General features: G+C 44.7%; 1 protein-coding gene across 6 annotated transcripts in view; it reads right to left on the reverse strand.

Annotated features, from left to right (window-relative positions):
- Positions 1-14,954, reverse strand: part of Npas3 (neuronal PAS domain protein 3) — an 825,611-nt gene that overhangs the window by 225,061 nt on the left and 585,596 nt on the right. For all 6 annotated transcript variants that reach the window (XM_038337475.1, XM_038337476.1, XM_038337473.1 and 3 more), the window contains one exon: positions 3,300-3,389. In XM_038337475.1, coding sequence (XP_038193403.1) covers positions 3,300-3,389 — 90 coding nt within the window. The remainder of the gene's footprint in view (positions 1-3,299; positions 3,390-14,954) is intronic.

Raw genomic sequence — 14,954 nt, forward strand, 5'->3', positions numbered from 1 at the left:
CTAGAAATGCTTTCTATTTACCATGCGAGGGATTTTTTTGGATTCTTTGGTGAGAATGCTCCTTCTGTTTTGGAAGCAACTTCATAAAAGCTGGCTCTGTAGCATTGCTACATGTTCAACACTGGGGAAGCCATTCTGTTTTTTTTTTCTTCATTTTCAGCCCTGCCAATTCCATTATGGCAGGGAACATAGCTGTTTCCACCAGCTCTAGATGCATTGCCAGGCACACAACACTTAATCTCTCTGCAAACCAAAATGAGCATTGCTAGTTGGGGCCCTCCTTCAGGGAGAGGTCTCCTGGTCATGGTCACTCAAAAAGCAAACCAAACCTTGGCCGCTGAGCTATCTATCTATCTATCATCTATCTATCTATCTATCTATCTATCTATCTATCTATCTATCTATCTATCTATCGTCTGTCTGTCTACCTACCTACCTATCCATGTAGCAGGGTAAAGGAACTGGTGGGCACCCCCTACTGCCCAGGCTGGTCCCATCATCACAAAGCTACAAGAGTACTTTGTATTGAATAGTCAACATGCCAAGGCTCAGATACTAGATAATAGAGAAGGAAGCCTGCTTTGTTGTCTGGACCCAGGCTGTCCTGCAGTGCTCATTGGACGTCCATCTCTTTGCCTTTCTCATGTGCAAAGAGAGACCCCTAATTCTCTTCCAAGCACAGCATTGGAAAGCCACCACATGATGAAGAGGCAGGAATACCACGTGATTAGAAACACCCTGTACAGGTGTGTGGGCTTCTGGGGCATGTGGGTGCCGGAGGAACAAAGGCATAGAGCATATTTCCTTTGGGTACCACCCCTGCACCTCAGTTCTGCAAGAGGGAACTAAAGACACCTGGGGAGGGTTATGGCTCAGGGACCTTTATGATTCTGTTCCAATGCAGAACCTCAGCTGCTTTGCAAACTTTCCCAGAGTTATGCAGAGGCCTCCCCGTTGCATTTAAAACATGTGCGATGTTGTTTTAATGTCAATCAAGAATTTTCCTTAGACTTCTGCTCTAAACCCATGTAAGCTGATATGGAAAAAAAAACCCTTTCGCCATTTATACCCTCATCTTTGCATCTTTGTAGTTATGTACTGCTTCAAAATTCATCTCTCTATGAACCTCTTTCTGGGCATGCCTATTATGGCCCACACTGCAGCACCTGCAGGAGATGGCCAGGCCTGTCACAGCTTGGGCCTGCCTCCGGAAGTCAGCCAGCTGCCTCCTGGTGCCCACTCAAACTGCCATCACAGGAAGAGGAGTGGCTGGCCTCCGGGCAGGTGCCAGACCCTGGGTCACCTTTACATGGCAGCTTTAGAGAGCCCCGTTATTTGTTTCTGGTGTTCAGAAAAGAGTGCCTTCAGTGTTGCCGCTGAGACGCAGAGAATGAAGGGGGAAACCAGCACAGGGTTAAAGCCAAATTTCCCTTGAACAGATGATATTTCAGATGGCCACACTATTCCAGACGCATCAATTTCCTTGAAAATCCAATCCCTATATGTGCATATGCTGTGCTGGCAGGAGGACTGCCTGAGATGGCCAAAACCCAAGCGCTAATATTCTTTTGGCCAGAATAATGCAATTATTATTTTCCTAGCTATCAGTCTACGCATACAGAGCCATCTGTTATGCAAAGCAAACATACACATCTCAATTACAGAAAATGCAGTTGCCTTGACAGAATTTGGACTACACCACTAACCAGGACTGTGAAATGTGTTTGCAGCTAGTATATAATGGATGCTTTTCAGGGGTTCCCTAATTAGCATTTACCTGCTTCGACTAATTATTCATCCTTCTTCTTCACGGGTTTATTAAACCCTGCTGGAGACTCCCCGCAAAACACGAGGATGGCCTCAGAAAAATCACAACAGTGGGTCCCAGCCCTCCCTGGTGTTAACAATACAGGGGTACACCCCATTAGAACTGGAGGTTTCCAGACAGGTTCAGATGAGGCTTCAAACCTATCAGAGGCTATAACAAAAGAGATATCTCAGGGAGATGCAAGAGAAGGCACGCCGAGTAAACACCAGTCCTTCCGGTCCCCTGATTTGCCAGAGTCCACAAGAAATTGCTGTGCACACTACAGTCAAGAGCACACATGTTCTCCAAGGAAGGGCTCATGATTGCATCCCCCATTTGGAATCTCAACAGCAAATAATCAAATTTGGCAGGGTTTCTGCTCCTTCCCCAGCCCTCCTCAAACAGCAAATCTCTCAATTATTTCCCAATGTCTTCCTTGATTTAGCTGTCTCCCAGTAAACCTGCTAACAGCCAGAAGGTTCCAGCCAAGTTGGTTGTGTCCTTTGAGCCATGCCAACCTTCAGAAGCTCTGAGTTTGGGTGGGACCTGCTTATGAGAAGACCAGAGACACTTATCTCCATCATTGGCCTGGAGGCAGCTGACGGAGAGGTAGCTTATCCAGCTTGGCAGAGCATCACACACAGAGCAACCTTCCTGCAGAGCCTGCACGTCCTTTTCCCAGACACCACAGGAAAAGGGTCAAACTCGGTCAATCACCTGTACCGGAACAGATACCCAGATGCTGAGGACTTTTATGGCAAAAACATCTGGATAATTAGCTGGATGGAAGACCTTATTCCAGGATAGGCTGGCAAGCTATAGATGCAGTCTGACTCGGAATACAGGAGAACAGGAGTGTTTGTGTTTCTAGAGAAAATCAAGGACTCTGTCCCTTGCCCTACAAACCTCTGCATTCTCTTCCTTTACTCCCCAACAAACACATGTGAGCAATTAAATGGCAAACCATGAAAGGCAGCTTTACTTTATGAAATTGTCTTGCAGCATCGGGCCGATTTTGCCAAAGCAGAGGACTATTTCCTGGCAGGAACTCTCCCTGCAACACATTTTAATGGTGTCTTTCAGCATTTCTTGACTCCAAATGACTCCTGTCATTGTGTCAGCTCCCAGGATAGCGCAGGGCGCTCCATAAACATCCAGTAATAGGACACAAGGGAAGCACTATTAGTGTGTCCCTCTCCTACTGGGCACCAGGGTTTCAAAGTTCAAAACAACCATGGAAGAAACTTCATTTGTTCTCAATAAATTAATAATGATCCTTGGGGGATGGGGTGGGGAACTCAAGTTTCCCAGCACAAGTTTATTCTGAAAACTCAACACAGACAGCCTTCTCTGACTTAGGGGAGTCAGGTAGAGGCCCTTAAAGAATAAATTAGATAATGCATGCTAAACAAAAGATCTCTTGCAGAAGGAAAGACAGTGGACTGAAGGAGCCTTCATATTCAGCGCCAAGAGTCTAAATTGTTCAACTTACCTGTGAGAGGCCTAGGTAGATAGAGACGGTTTCGGAAATGTACAAAAATTTTCCTTCTTGATTTAGTGCAAATACGAAGCCATCCAGGGACTGTAAGAAAAAAATCAATATGTTAATACATATACACAGAGATAGTAATAAATAATATAAATAATAAATAATAAAGCAACAAAGTGAATTGAAGCCATGTTTTCTTCATGTGTAATAAAAGTCCTAAGTTTATTTACATCGCCTTGTATGAATGAACAGGCTAGAGACCACAAGATCTATCTATTTCAGAGAGTTCTTCATGCCTTCATCATTTGACCACGATGCATTATGTATAAAATAAGGTCATGTTGATTTTATGAGATCATGCCTTTATTGTGGGGGAGGTTTCTGTGGTAAGCACCATTAAATCAGCAAGCTCCTCTGCCAAGGGATGGAAAGTAAGGAAATGAAAAGGGAAAGGCTTCTACATCATTACTTGATTGATATAAACACTAATAATTAATTAACAAAGAATACTTTCCACACACTGGGCACCTATCGTGGTAAAGAAAACAAGAAGAGATGGTGTATTATGGGTGTGTAAGTGCTGAAACCTCATGTATCACAATCCATCTTGCCCTGGAAAAGACTGAGTTTCTTATGCCCCCCCCCCCGGGAGCCAAAACAGAAAGAAGAAGCAAATAATAAAAGCTGAAGAGAATAAAAGTTATCAGCAGTGTCGTCTGTCACTCAGAAGCTCCTGTCTAACTGTCCTGGAGGAGGGCTGTAGTTCTTGTTTGGTTTGGCCAATGATGGACACCAGCTTGGGATCCAGCTACAAACTCAACTCAGATTAGGAATCGTCTGTTTCAAATGCATTTCATCCCCCCCCCCATCCTCCCAGCTTTTGCTCTATGTTATTCATCTTTGCCAGGATGGGCTGCTGAAATCTGCACAGGGAAGGAAGTTTAAATCTTAGTGATCTTAACAAGGGCTGCGATTTTGCAAAGTCAGGAACCTGTGTCTGGAACAAGGTTTGAGAAAACACTAAAGACATACTTTTTAAAGAAAATTGGAATGAAGTTATAAGAGCAGAAATATGTATTCTTGCAAATCTCAACGATAAAGTTTGGTCTACTTGAATAATGGGGAAAATGTCATCTGTGCCTTCAGATTTTGTGCTTAAACATGTCCCTCAAGGATCCTGAGACAGAAAAGGATGTTCCAGCGCCTCCACTGTGCATGGGACCTTCAGGGGAATGTTAGGGCAAGGGGGTGCTGCCCTGATGACCTCACTGAAGCTACTCCAGCTGCCATAGGCCAGTCATCTCAGGAACAGCTTCCCTCAAGGATAAGCTGGGCCCTCTTTCTCCAGGGCTCTCTTGCCCATCTGTCTTCTGCCACACCATGATGCCTCATGGAGGCCCTGACTAGATGCAAGTCCCTTGACCCTAAGATTTCCCACCTCCAACAATGTAAGAAATAGCTAGCTCTGATGGTCCATCCAAGCAGCACAAAACAGGTTAAGATAATTCATTTTTATATATGGGAACACACGTACATACATGTGCATGTCAGCATGAAATGGGGACGTCCATGTTTTCTGACCCATTTTCAACATGTTCCCACACTGCCAACGACCTGTGGAGGCTCTGGGCTCAGCTCTCTAATCTAGTGAGTTCTGAAAACAACTCAAAGGGCACACAGCCTTGTTTTACAAAAGGCAGACTGCACAACTGGCAAGCCCACACACGGCAATGCTCACAGTTCGCATGGAGTTTATGACACGTGGCGCAAAGTCTGCGTGCATCTTGTAATTTCCTCGGATAGCTTATGGAGTAGCGGTATCGTCTTGCTTCTCTACACACCGACGCGGACAAACTTAGCCAAACTAGACAACAAGCCCATCTTGCTTCGGCGGTTTGGCTCTGAGTCCTGACAGGCCAGTGCTTCTCACTGAAATACTCTTTATAGGGTATGCATTGATACCTGAAAAGCTAAATACCAGAGCGTTTCTGAAGTTATTTATAATGAGGGAGCCAATGAATTGTTCCGATTATAGAATCAGATCATTAGGGCTGAAGATGATGGGGGAGTGGGTTGCCAGGGCAGTGCCCGAGGTACCTCTACACCAGTTACCAGGCCACCTTTGCTCTGTCGATGTTCCCCCAAACCAACTGGGAAACAAAGGACAGCTAAGAAAAAGGGGGCATTCTGGCCACTGACAAAGTGAGCAGAAGAACCTGGTCAGGCCTGACCTTCTGGGTGCAGTGTTAAAGTGTTAACACTGTCCTGATATTCTGCACACGGGCACCAGGCAGACCTGGCTAAGCCCCAGAAGCTGGTACAGGGAGAAAATCTCCCTCCCTCAAGCAAGGGAAGGGTCTTGCTTCTCCAATGTCCCAAACAGGAAGTGAGCTGCGGTGGGAAGCAGACCGCCAAGCTGCTACACACAGAGCTAAGCCTTTCTGCCTCAAGGCTGCCTCCTCCTCCGCTATGCTCCACGGTTTAAATCAGTTTGAAGGGTAGCATCGACATTGTTTAATTTTACTATCCCAATTTTAAGAGGTTGGGAAAAGGCAGGAACAGCAAATCAGTAGTATTGGAAACCAACTGTGATTAATCTGAAAGTTCTGTGGATTTTTGTTTTAATTTTGAGTTGAGGGAGCCCTCATACACCGGGCTGTTGAGTCACTACAGGCTACTTTCTACAATTATGTTCTTAGCTGCCCACTGTTTTCAACAGGCGCCAATTAAGATTCCGGGGTCAAAGGGTTAATTGCATCTTCTTACCCATTATGTAGAATTTTCTGATTATGAACTAAGGTTGGAGTAAGATGAAAAAGAACCTACACAAACGTTAACACTCATCCCTCCTCAGAAGATTTGCTGCAAAGCCAGGCTAGAATCTAGCTGCTTTCCTTAAGGCAGACAGAGAATAAAACCTTAGGTGCAACAGTAAAAATGGCATTGACATCTCTTAAAGACACGCAAGGATAAGATTTTTCCAGGCAGTTTTCTTATTGCTGGAAAGAGTTCCTGGCCATGCAGACGGGGCTGGTAGGAGGTCCCTTTGTTGCATCCCAGTGAGTCTATGAGGCAGACAACCAGGATTGAGGCGTGGATGGAGAAGTCAGAGGCGACACTGTCTTGGAATAATAGTGCCTGTAATTATAATTTATATCCCCCGACATGGCGCGATGCAGACAGTGTATGGCACTGTTTCTTAACCCCCAAAGCTGGCTGCGCCTCACGGTGTTTATCAAGTGACGAGGTTAGTCCTTACAGAGTAGGGAACAAACTGCGGCTTCATGATGCAGGGCTACTAATGTTTAATGCATTGTGCTAAATGGATTTATATTTGTCTGTCAGAGTTTTGTGTCTGTTTTCCTTTTAAGGCGCATTCCACCACAGCCAGATTTCTCAGAGTGAAATCTTACTAGGTATCATCGCAGGGGCAATTCGCATGTCTATTACCACCGTGAAATTAGTGCTTCCTTTTTCCACATGCCAGGGCTGAAGAGGAAAAATTTCACCCTGAACTCTTTCTCTATGACCCGACTCCAGGGAGAGAAGAGTTCCCAGTAAGCCTGGGTATTTTAATGACAGATTATTTTAAAGTAAACCTTCACCATCTGTTCCGCCCCCTCATTATGAATGCAAAAAGAACATATTTCACAATTACATCAGTAAAAAAAAAAAAGTGAGCTCCCCATGATTTAAATGCACACACGTGTTCCCTGTCCCATGTGCCAGGCATCTGGGCTGCTCTTTTGATTCTGGCTCAGACTGGAAACAAAGTACCCAATGTGACATGGTCCCTGCCTGCTGAAATAGCCGCTCCGAAACCAACTTCTCCACTCTTGTGATATTATTCAGGTTAGACTAGAGTACAACATGGCTTTGACTCCTATGCTTTCCAGACACTAGGAGTATGTCTATGAATGCGACCAGGAACTTTGCTAGAGATGGGAGGGTCTCCAAGGCAGATGGACTAGGAACTGAACAATGGGGTGGTATCAGGGATTAGCAGGTCTGTTCTTACCCTGTAAGGAAGCTGGGCTTAGAGAGTGAGGTCCTGGCTCTAATATCTACCTTTTTACTCAGTTTTGGCAACATTAAAAAAAAAAAAAAAAGAGGAAAAAAATACCTTAGGGTTTTTGGCTGCTTTTGGATACAATCACACTTTGATAAAAATGCCTGAAAATGCCACACAACCCGTGCTGTTTTGGGGGGTGATACTGAAGGCTCCCACACACATGTAGCTCCCAACTTCAGAAAGCCTGGACAGCACCCAAAGTCCCCACATGTAACTGTTTACAGGAAAGAAGGACCTACCCTGCCCAAGTTAGACACTCAGTCTGACCTTTAACGATACAGCTCTGTGTACAAAGAGAAATGGGAATCCCAGTCAAGAGTATTTTCTCAAAAAAGGAAAAAGACACAAGAAAGGGCCAGGTATCTCCTGAACTCCTTGTCTTCCCTTCCCCATTGAAGCAATGGCATGTGTGTTGCCATGTGCCCCAAAGCCACACACCCCCAACTGCAGCATTAAACTGAGTTATCTGGGTCAACTCCGACTTGACATTGCAACGGAATTGAGTGACAATAAACCATGACACCTAAAAACGGCCCTCCTGCCCCTTTGAATCTAAACTTTGCAGATGAGAAAACACTGAGTCTCTCTCTCTCTAGTTCCTAGAGAAGAGGGATCAGCATGACAGGGAATATGGGCTGGAGCAACGCTAACACACACACACACACACACACACACACACAAAAGTCAACCAACAAAACCCCCCAGAAGCTCATAGATCTTGCTTCGGAGCAAGGGGATTGGGTTTTGCTCGAGTTAATTCACATTCCACTGTGTGGGAGCCGTGTATGGAAGAGGTCGTCCGTTTCCTCTGGGATGTAAGTTTGAGTCTGACATCCAGGTCTGAAAGAGGTGGACATCTTCACCCACATATAACCAAATGGACCACAGGCCTGAGTATGCTGTTGGTGTGTTGTATCTGAAGGAGTTGAGCCTACCTCTCGGCCCCCAGGAATGTGAACCCCACACTGTGCTTGTCCTCAGGAACTAGGGATCCCCTGGGAGCGTGCTCAATGTTGTGGATCCCAGAGGACTAATACTTGTTACTGCCCAACTGTTCCTTGGCTCCTCACCATGTCTCCTTGTGGCTCATGTGCTATGATCATTCATGCAAAGATAACACCCTCAGAGTGCAGGGCCTGAATCCCCCTCGTGCATCACTCCCTGGGAATTCAGAGCTCTGTTCAAGTCAAGGGAGAAACCTTCTCTTGGCAGAAATAACACGATAGTACGTTACTCTGGTCCTGAAAGAGCTAAAAATGTCACTGCTCTGCTTTGGTGGAACACATGGCGCTTGGTCACACATAGAGTGCCAGGTGCCTTTCAAGTTGTTGGCCTTGAAAAGCAACAGAAACACAAATACCAAATGTCATTTGGCATCCTGTAGATTCCTAGAAAGGATTTTAGATGCACGTCATTAATATTATACACACACACAATAAGCGATTATTAACACATCTGTGATACGTTGTTATTAGAGTACACAATGCACGGAACAATACTCTGTGCACTTGCTATTGACTATGGAAAGATGCTAGGCCAACTACATTGGCCTGTTGATCCACCCCTTGGGGAACCACCTGCTGACGGCTTGTCTTATGGCAGGCCCATACAGCCTAGGGTTCCCAAAGATTCGACTCAAAAGTCATCTCTGGGATCCATGACTGAGAAAAGGAGGCAATACAAAAAGCTCCCAAGGCCAAGGAAGCTCCCAGTTTAAAATGCCCTGAATCTACAGGGGGACCGGAGTGACGTCACTCAGCTCCAGATCTCTACATGGCTGTCATTTGGAAAAGGCATGGCTGATTACAAAGCTTTTAAACATTCAGTCAAAACATGTGAGATTTGGGGGAATATCAGCTCTTGCGAGAAGAGCCCAGTGGGGAGGTGTAGTAGGGAAACTCTATAGTTAATAGAGACTCACTGGGAGACAGCACCTCTAAAAAGAATGTTCCAACAGGATATGGTGACAGACAGCTTGGCTGGAGCCTGAACCCGGCATTCCTGTCCCTGAGCTTTTCATTCAGATGTAGGGCTGTGCTTTCATTGTTCCCTCTGGGAACATCTGGGTCATTTTCTATGGAAGTCAATAGGAACCTAAGACACTTCACAGATGTGTAGGGTATAGTGGTGTCCACCTGCAAGCTCTTGTCGGTGTCAGGCAGGCCACACAGATGTGCCTGCTATGGCTCACCAGGATATGAATCTATACACCAGGAAGTGGGAGCCTTTAAAAGTCAGGCTCTTAAGAGAAAACAATAAACGCTTGTACATGCGTTCCTTGATGTAAGACGTTTGCGTCAGGGGTAGTAGCAATGATTAAAGCACCCTGTAAGGAATTTAGCATCTCAAAGACCACTTTGCAACCTTGGATATTAATCTGTGGTGTTCACATGAGGTTCACCCCTAGGAACATTGTCTTTGCATCTCCAGGGAAGAGGCATTAAAAAATATGCATGAAAAGAAACCTGATTGTTACAAATGCGGTTTCAAAATTCGCTGGGGCTAATGCCTCTGCCATGGACCCCCCCCCCCCCCGGCACTCATTTCAGGACACCATTACAACTGAGTGCTCTGCTATCTCTTTTACAAATCACTCAGCTAATTAATAATTAATTTTTAGTAGGCCCACATGAGGCCATAAATATGATGGACCAATAATAGAAACTAGCGCTTAGTTCTTGAAATCAACCAAGCTCCGAATTGTGTCTGAAATCTCCCGTTAGGACTCACGGCTCTTCTGGGCCCTACACTCTATAATACGGAAATCCTTATATTTTCTTTCTCTACATTCTGAATGCTTAGAGGCTGTGTTGCTCCACTGCACTAGCTCCGGAATTTAGCTCCATATGAAGCAGAGACACACATTTATGGGAAAATCAATTATTCTGATGGAACTGGGGCCTGGCTCTGAATGAGCGCAGGAAAAACAACTTGGTTCCCCCACTCACTTTGACTCTCTGCTGCCTGGCTGACCCCTGCTTCCTTTCCCAGCTAGCAGCCGAGTCTAAGTCAACAGGACAGCCTCTGCTGCTTGTCCCTAGCTCTCTGTCCCTGCCAGGGCTTTGAGGTAGTGCTTCTGATTTATCTCGCATGCCTAATCACTCAGCATACATAGGGTACAAAGCAGTTAGGGGGTTTCTGTCTATCGACTTCACTACACTCAGAGCATAACGACTAATGGCACACACATTCTTCATCAGGCAAGCTCTAGATGGCATCCTTTGAAGATGCACAATTCGGCCTGTGAAATATGCTGGACTGAGTCGGTTAGGTGTGCACTGAAGGACTGGTATGTTTCCAGCACTCAGAATGGTGGTGAGCGGCTGTGTGGACCCTGCCTGCCTGTGTGGGCCACTCGCAGTCAGAGTGGGAACATGAAGCCAGGATGTAGAAGAGTAGATGCCAGCACTTTCCACTGACTTCACAAAGGGGGCCTTCCCCCCTTCTTATTTTATAATATGAAAAAACAAAAGAGGAGATTACTTCCTCTTTCTAATCCTACTCCACAGCAGTTCCTCTGGGGAAACCAATGCCGCCGCAGAAGGGGTCTGGCTATTTATTTTCTGTATTTCTAGGATCAAACAATGCTTTAAGCCAAAAACCTTGATGGAATTTAAAACCCTGAACCAAGTTTTTAGGTACTATATAAAAACATAAGATTTTGTTCTAGATCCTTATCACCCTGTGATGTCTCATTCCATATACACACTGGGTAACACCTACATCAAAGTAAACATGTCGGTATTTTCAAAACTGTCCTTTTCCTTATGGTGTGAAGAGTAAAAATACATGTTTCTAGATTTAAAGATTGCACAGATGACGTTATCTACAGTCACCGCACTATACAATGTCACATCCCAACCTTAGTCCATCTAACTAATTATTCCTTATCCACTGACCGTCTTCCCTCCCCTTATTCCCCAGTCTCTGGGGACCTCCTAAGGGACCAACACCTCGACATTCCAGATGTGGATAGCGCTGTGTGATGCTTCTCTTTTGGTGCCTGGTTTAGTCACTTAAGACGATGAACTCCATTTCATCCACACTATTGTAAATGACAGAATCTCAATCCTTTTTCTGTCAAATGAATAGCATCCTTCTGTGTTACATACACCACATTCTCTTTGTCCATCATCAATTCTACAGCTCCTGTGAGTCATGTCACCGTAAGTGTGGGGTTGCAGATGTCTCTGAGATATACTGATTTTGTTTCCTCTGCATATATTGCTGGTTTACAGGGTGTCAGATCCATTTTTAACTCTCAGAGAACTCCCACACTCTTTTCCATACTGGCCACACCACTGTACTTCCTGAAAATAGCATAAAAGGTTCTATTTCTTCCACACCCAGAACATTTTGTTTTATTTTGTTCTTCGAGACAGGGTTTCACTGTGTATCTTTGGAGCCTGTCCTGGCACTTGCTCTGTAGACCAGGCTGGCCTCGAACTCACAAAGATCCACCTGCCTCTGCCTCCCTAGTGCTGGGATTAAAGGTGTGAGCCACCACTGCCCAGCTCACAATATTTTTTATACACACTGTTTTTACTGGAGCATGGTCATAGCTCATTTTGATTTTGTCCTGTATCTCCCTGATGACCAATGACATTGGTCGTTGGTGTGCTATTTTGACAAATGTCTAGATGAAGGGTGGTTGTCAAGATTTAAACTGCGTTTGTTTTTGTTCCTGAGGTTTTTTGTTTGCTTTCTCTTTTCAACACATTCTAGATCGAAACCTTCAGATGGGCACTTGACAAGCCTTTCTGCTTGCTTGTTCTGTTGTCTGCATTTGGCTTCGGTGAAATCCCTTGTGTGTGTTTGCTTTTATTTCCTGTGCTTTTATAATCTTGCCCCTAAATAATCCTTTCCAGTTCTAATGCCCTACAACTTCCTTCTCCATTGTTTTTAAAATAATTTAATGGTTTTCATTAGAAACCCTAGAACTAAAATTTTCTAAGTTTCTAAAGGCATGAAATGGAGCTGAGGGGATGGCTCAGTGGACAGTGTCCTTGCTGTGCGTGTGTGAGGAACCAAGTTCAATGGCAGTATCCACATAGACGCCAGATATTCATGGGGGCCTACTTCTAATTCTGGGGTTTGGAATGTTGAGATGGGATCCCCAAACAAAATGGCTCGTGAGAGTGGCCATATTGGCAATCTCTAGATTCTACTGAGAGACACTGCCTCATTGCAAAAGGCAGAGAGCAGTTCAGGAAGACTTCTGACATTAACTCCATATGTGCATGCACATCACACATGTACCTGTGAGCTTGTACACACAAATGCATCCATGCACATGTGAGCATACATACCCAGGAACAATACCCAAATACAAGAGGTTACATATGAAAAATTGATAAGCAAAGATAAAACACAAAATGTCTACCTTGAAACGTGAAGCTAGATATACAAAGGTGAGTCAAAGACAACAAAGAATACATGCAAATCCTGGAAATGCCATGTCCTCCCACTACCATGACGAGTCCTCCCACTACCATGACGAGTCCTCCCACTACCACACCCTTCTGACTCAGCATATCAGGCAATGATAATGACAGCCACACTGTATTTGGGAGACATATCAAATAATAGTTGTGATCATTATTTTCCCCTTAAGACTGATACTCTAATTTTCTTTAAAAATTTAAAAACACATTCCATATTGTCTTGAAGATGTGTGTTTAGTGATGGATGCTTGGTGTCTAAGGACCCATTATCAAATGGGTCTAAACTTTCAGAAATGGGTTTGTTTTCTAAATTTTGAAATCCTTTCACACTAACTAGAGATGATGACTTCTAAGAGCTGGCGATGTCCACAGGAATCCTTCCCAGGGTGGAGGAGGAGTCCAGGGCTGTTGCAGGGATGCAGATTGTCCCTTCCATCCTGGGGAGCTGGACTGAGAGTCCATCTGCTACTGCCTGCCTCGTCTAAATTCTTCACTGCAGCCACTGCCAGGAAACACACCTAGGACCAACCACGTCCTTGTCTCTGCTGCCAACACAGGAAGAAGTGCTGGGGAGGAAAAAGTCACTGTGACTTTGTCTTGAACTATTTGACTGAACAGAGGACCATATAGCTAATTTTGCTATAGAGCCTTTGGCACAAACACATTTGGGTAATTGGTAACATGTTTTCAGTACTTGGGATCACGTGATTTCCTCAGGACACATGATGGCCTAACGTTGTAGAAGGGATTCAGTATATCAATAACTTCCATCAACTCAAGTACAATGATGCCCTGATCTAAAGTAATTCCAAAAGAAATCTGCAGTTGGCTTTAGAAACTTCAAATCAGTAGGCTTAGCCCAATTCTAACAGGCACAGAAGTCCATTTGCTTTTGTCTTAATTAGCTAGATCTTTAGAAACAAAGTAATTTGGAAATGGACACATTCTATAATTCTATGAATCTGACGAATAGCACTCAACCTCTCAACAACTTCTAAATTTACCACAAGTGGATTTAGTCTAAAGAATTTGTTGTGGCCTTAGCCATATTTACCAAGAATTCCTTCAGCCAGCACAGTTGCCTTGCCAACAACAGTGGGAGGGAGGGGAAGAGCATATTGATTAAGTTCCAAGCCTGATTTTTCCCTTGGCCCTCAGCCTAGTATTTTAAGTGCTGTGCTCAGGAACTACTACTTATTTTCATTAATAGCACAGTATTTATCCTAGCTGTCTAGAGTCATAAGATGGCAAGATGATCACAATGAAGGAAGTACCACCCCGGATCTCCCACACAAGGCTGCAGAGCCTTGTTGAGGAAGGCTTGGTCATCAAAGAAGGCTTCGTCCCCATAACTGCTCCTTAACTATCTCACAGACGCTAAGTAAACCCCAATCTCTTTCACAAGACAATGGTCTCAAAGCAGGAGAAAGTACAAGTATGAGGTCAGAGGGAGCCAGCTCTTGCAATCGAGGCAAAGCTTTGGAATCAGGGGCTTCAATACTGCCTTTATGCCCCTTGTTTTAGCCCATTTTCTTTTACTTCCATTTCTTTTTCTCCTCTCTTCATCATTCTGTCTGCAATTTTCATTCATCCAGTCAGTGACATTGGGGCTGAGAGCTGCAAGGATGTCTTCGGTCCACAGCCAAGGGTACGGACCACATTCACAGCCGATAGTCCTAGACGTCCTGCTCAGGTTGAGTCTGCCCATGAACCCTGGGCAGGGAAGCAAGTCTGACCATGTTCTGAACCTGACCCTTGGGGGTGTGGTGATTCTGAGCAGCTCTGACTCTGCATAGTGCTCCTCTGAGTAGAGATGGCTGCATACTGGGGATGCAGTCTGAGCTTCGGATGAGATTTGCTCATTCTAACATTGGCCTTTTCCAACACGTGGGATTTCTTTTATTGTCTTGCTTGGGGGCTTCTCCTCAGTATTAGGATGACCTACTTTAATTTCTACTTAAATGCTTCCCAGGCTTCAGGGTGACTTCTCCTAAAGGATTGAGCCCCTAAAGACTTAAATTGGCCTCTGAGCCTTAATGGAAAACTTTTATTCTGAAGCAAATAAAAAATATATTAAGGGTTTTACAAACACAACCTTATGCTTTTTATCATTTTCTGCATGCTCCTTCTACTCATTGGGCT

This window comes from Arvicola amphibius, chromosome 7 (genome assembly GCF_903992535.2).
Source record: "Arvicola amphibius chromosome 7, mArvAmp1.2, whole genome shotgun sequence".
In the NCBI taxonomy this organism is placed as follows: domain Eukaryota; kingdom Metazoa; phylum Chordata; class Mammalia; order Rodentia; family Cricetidae; genus Arvicola; species Arvicola amphibius.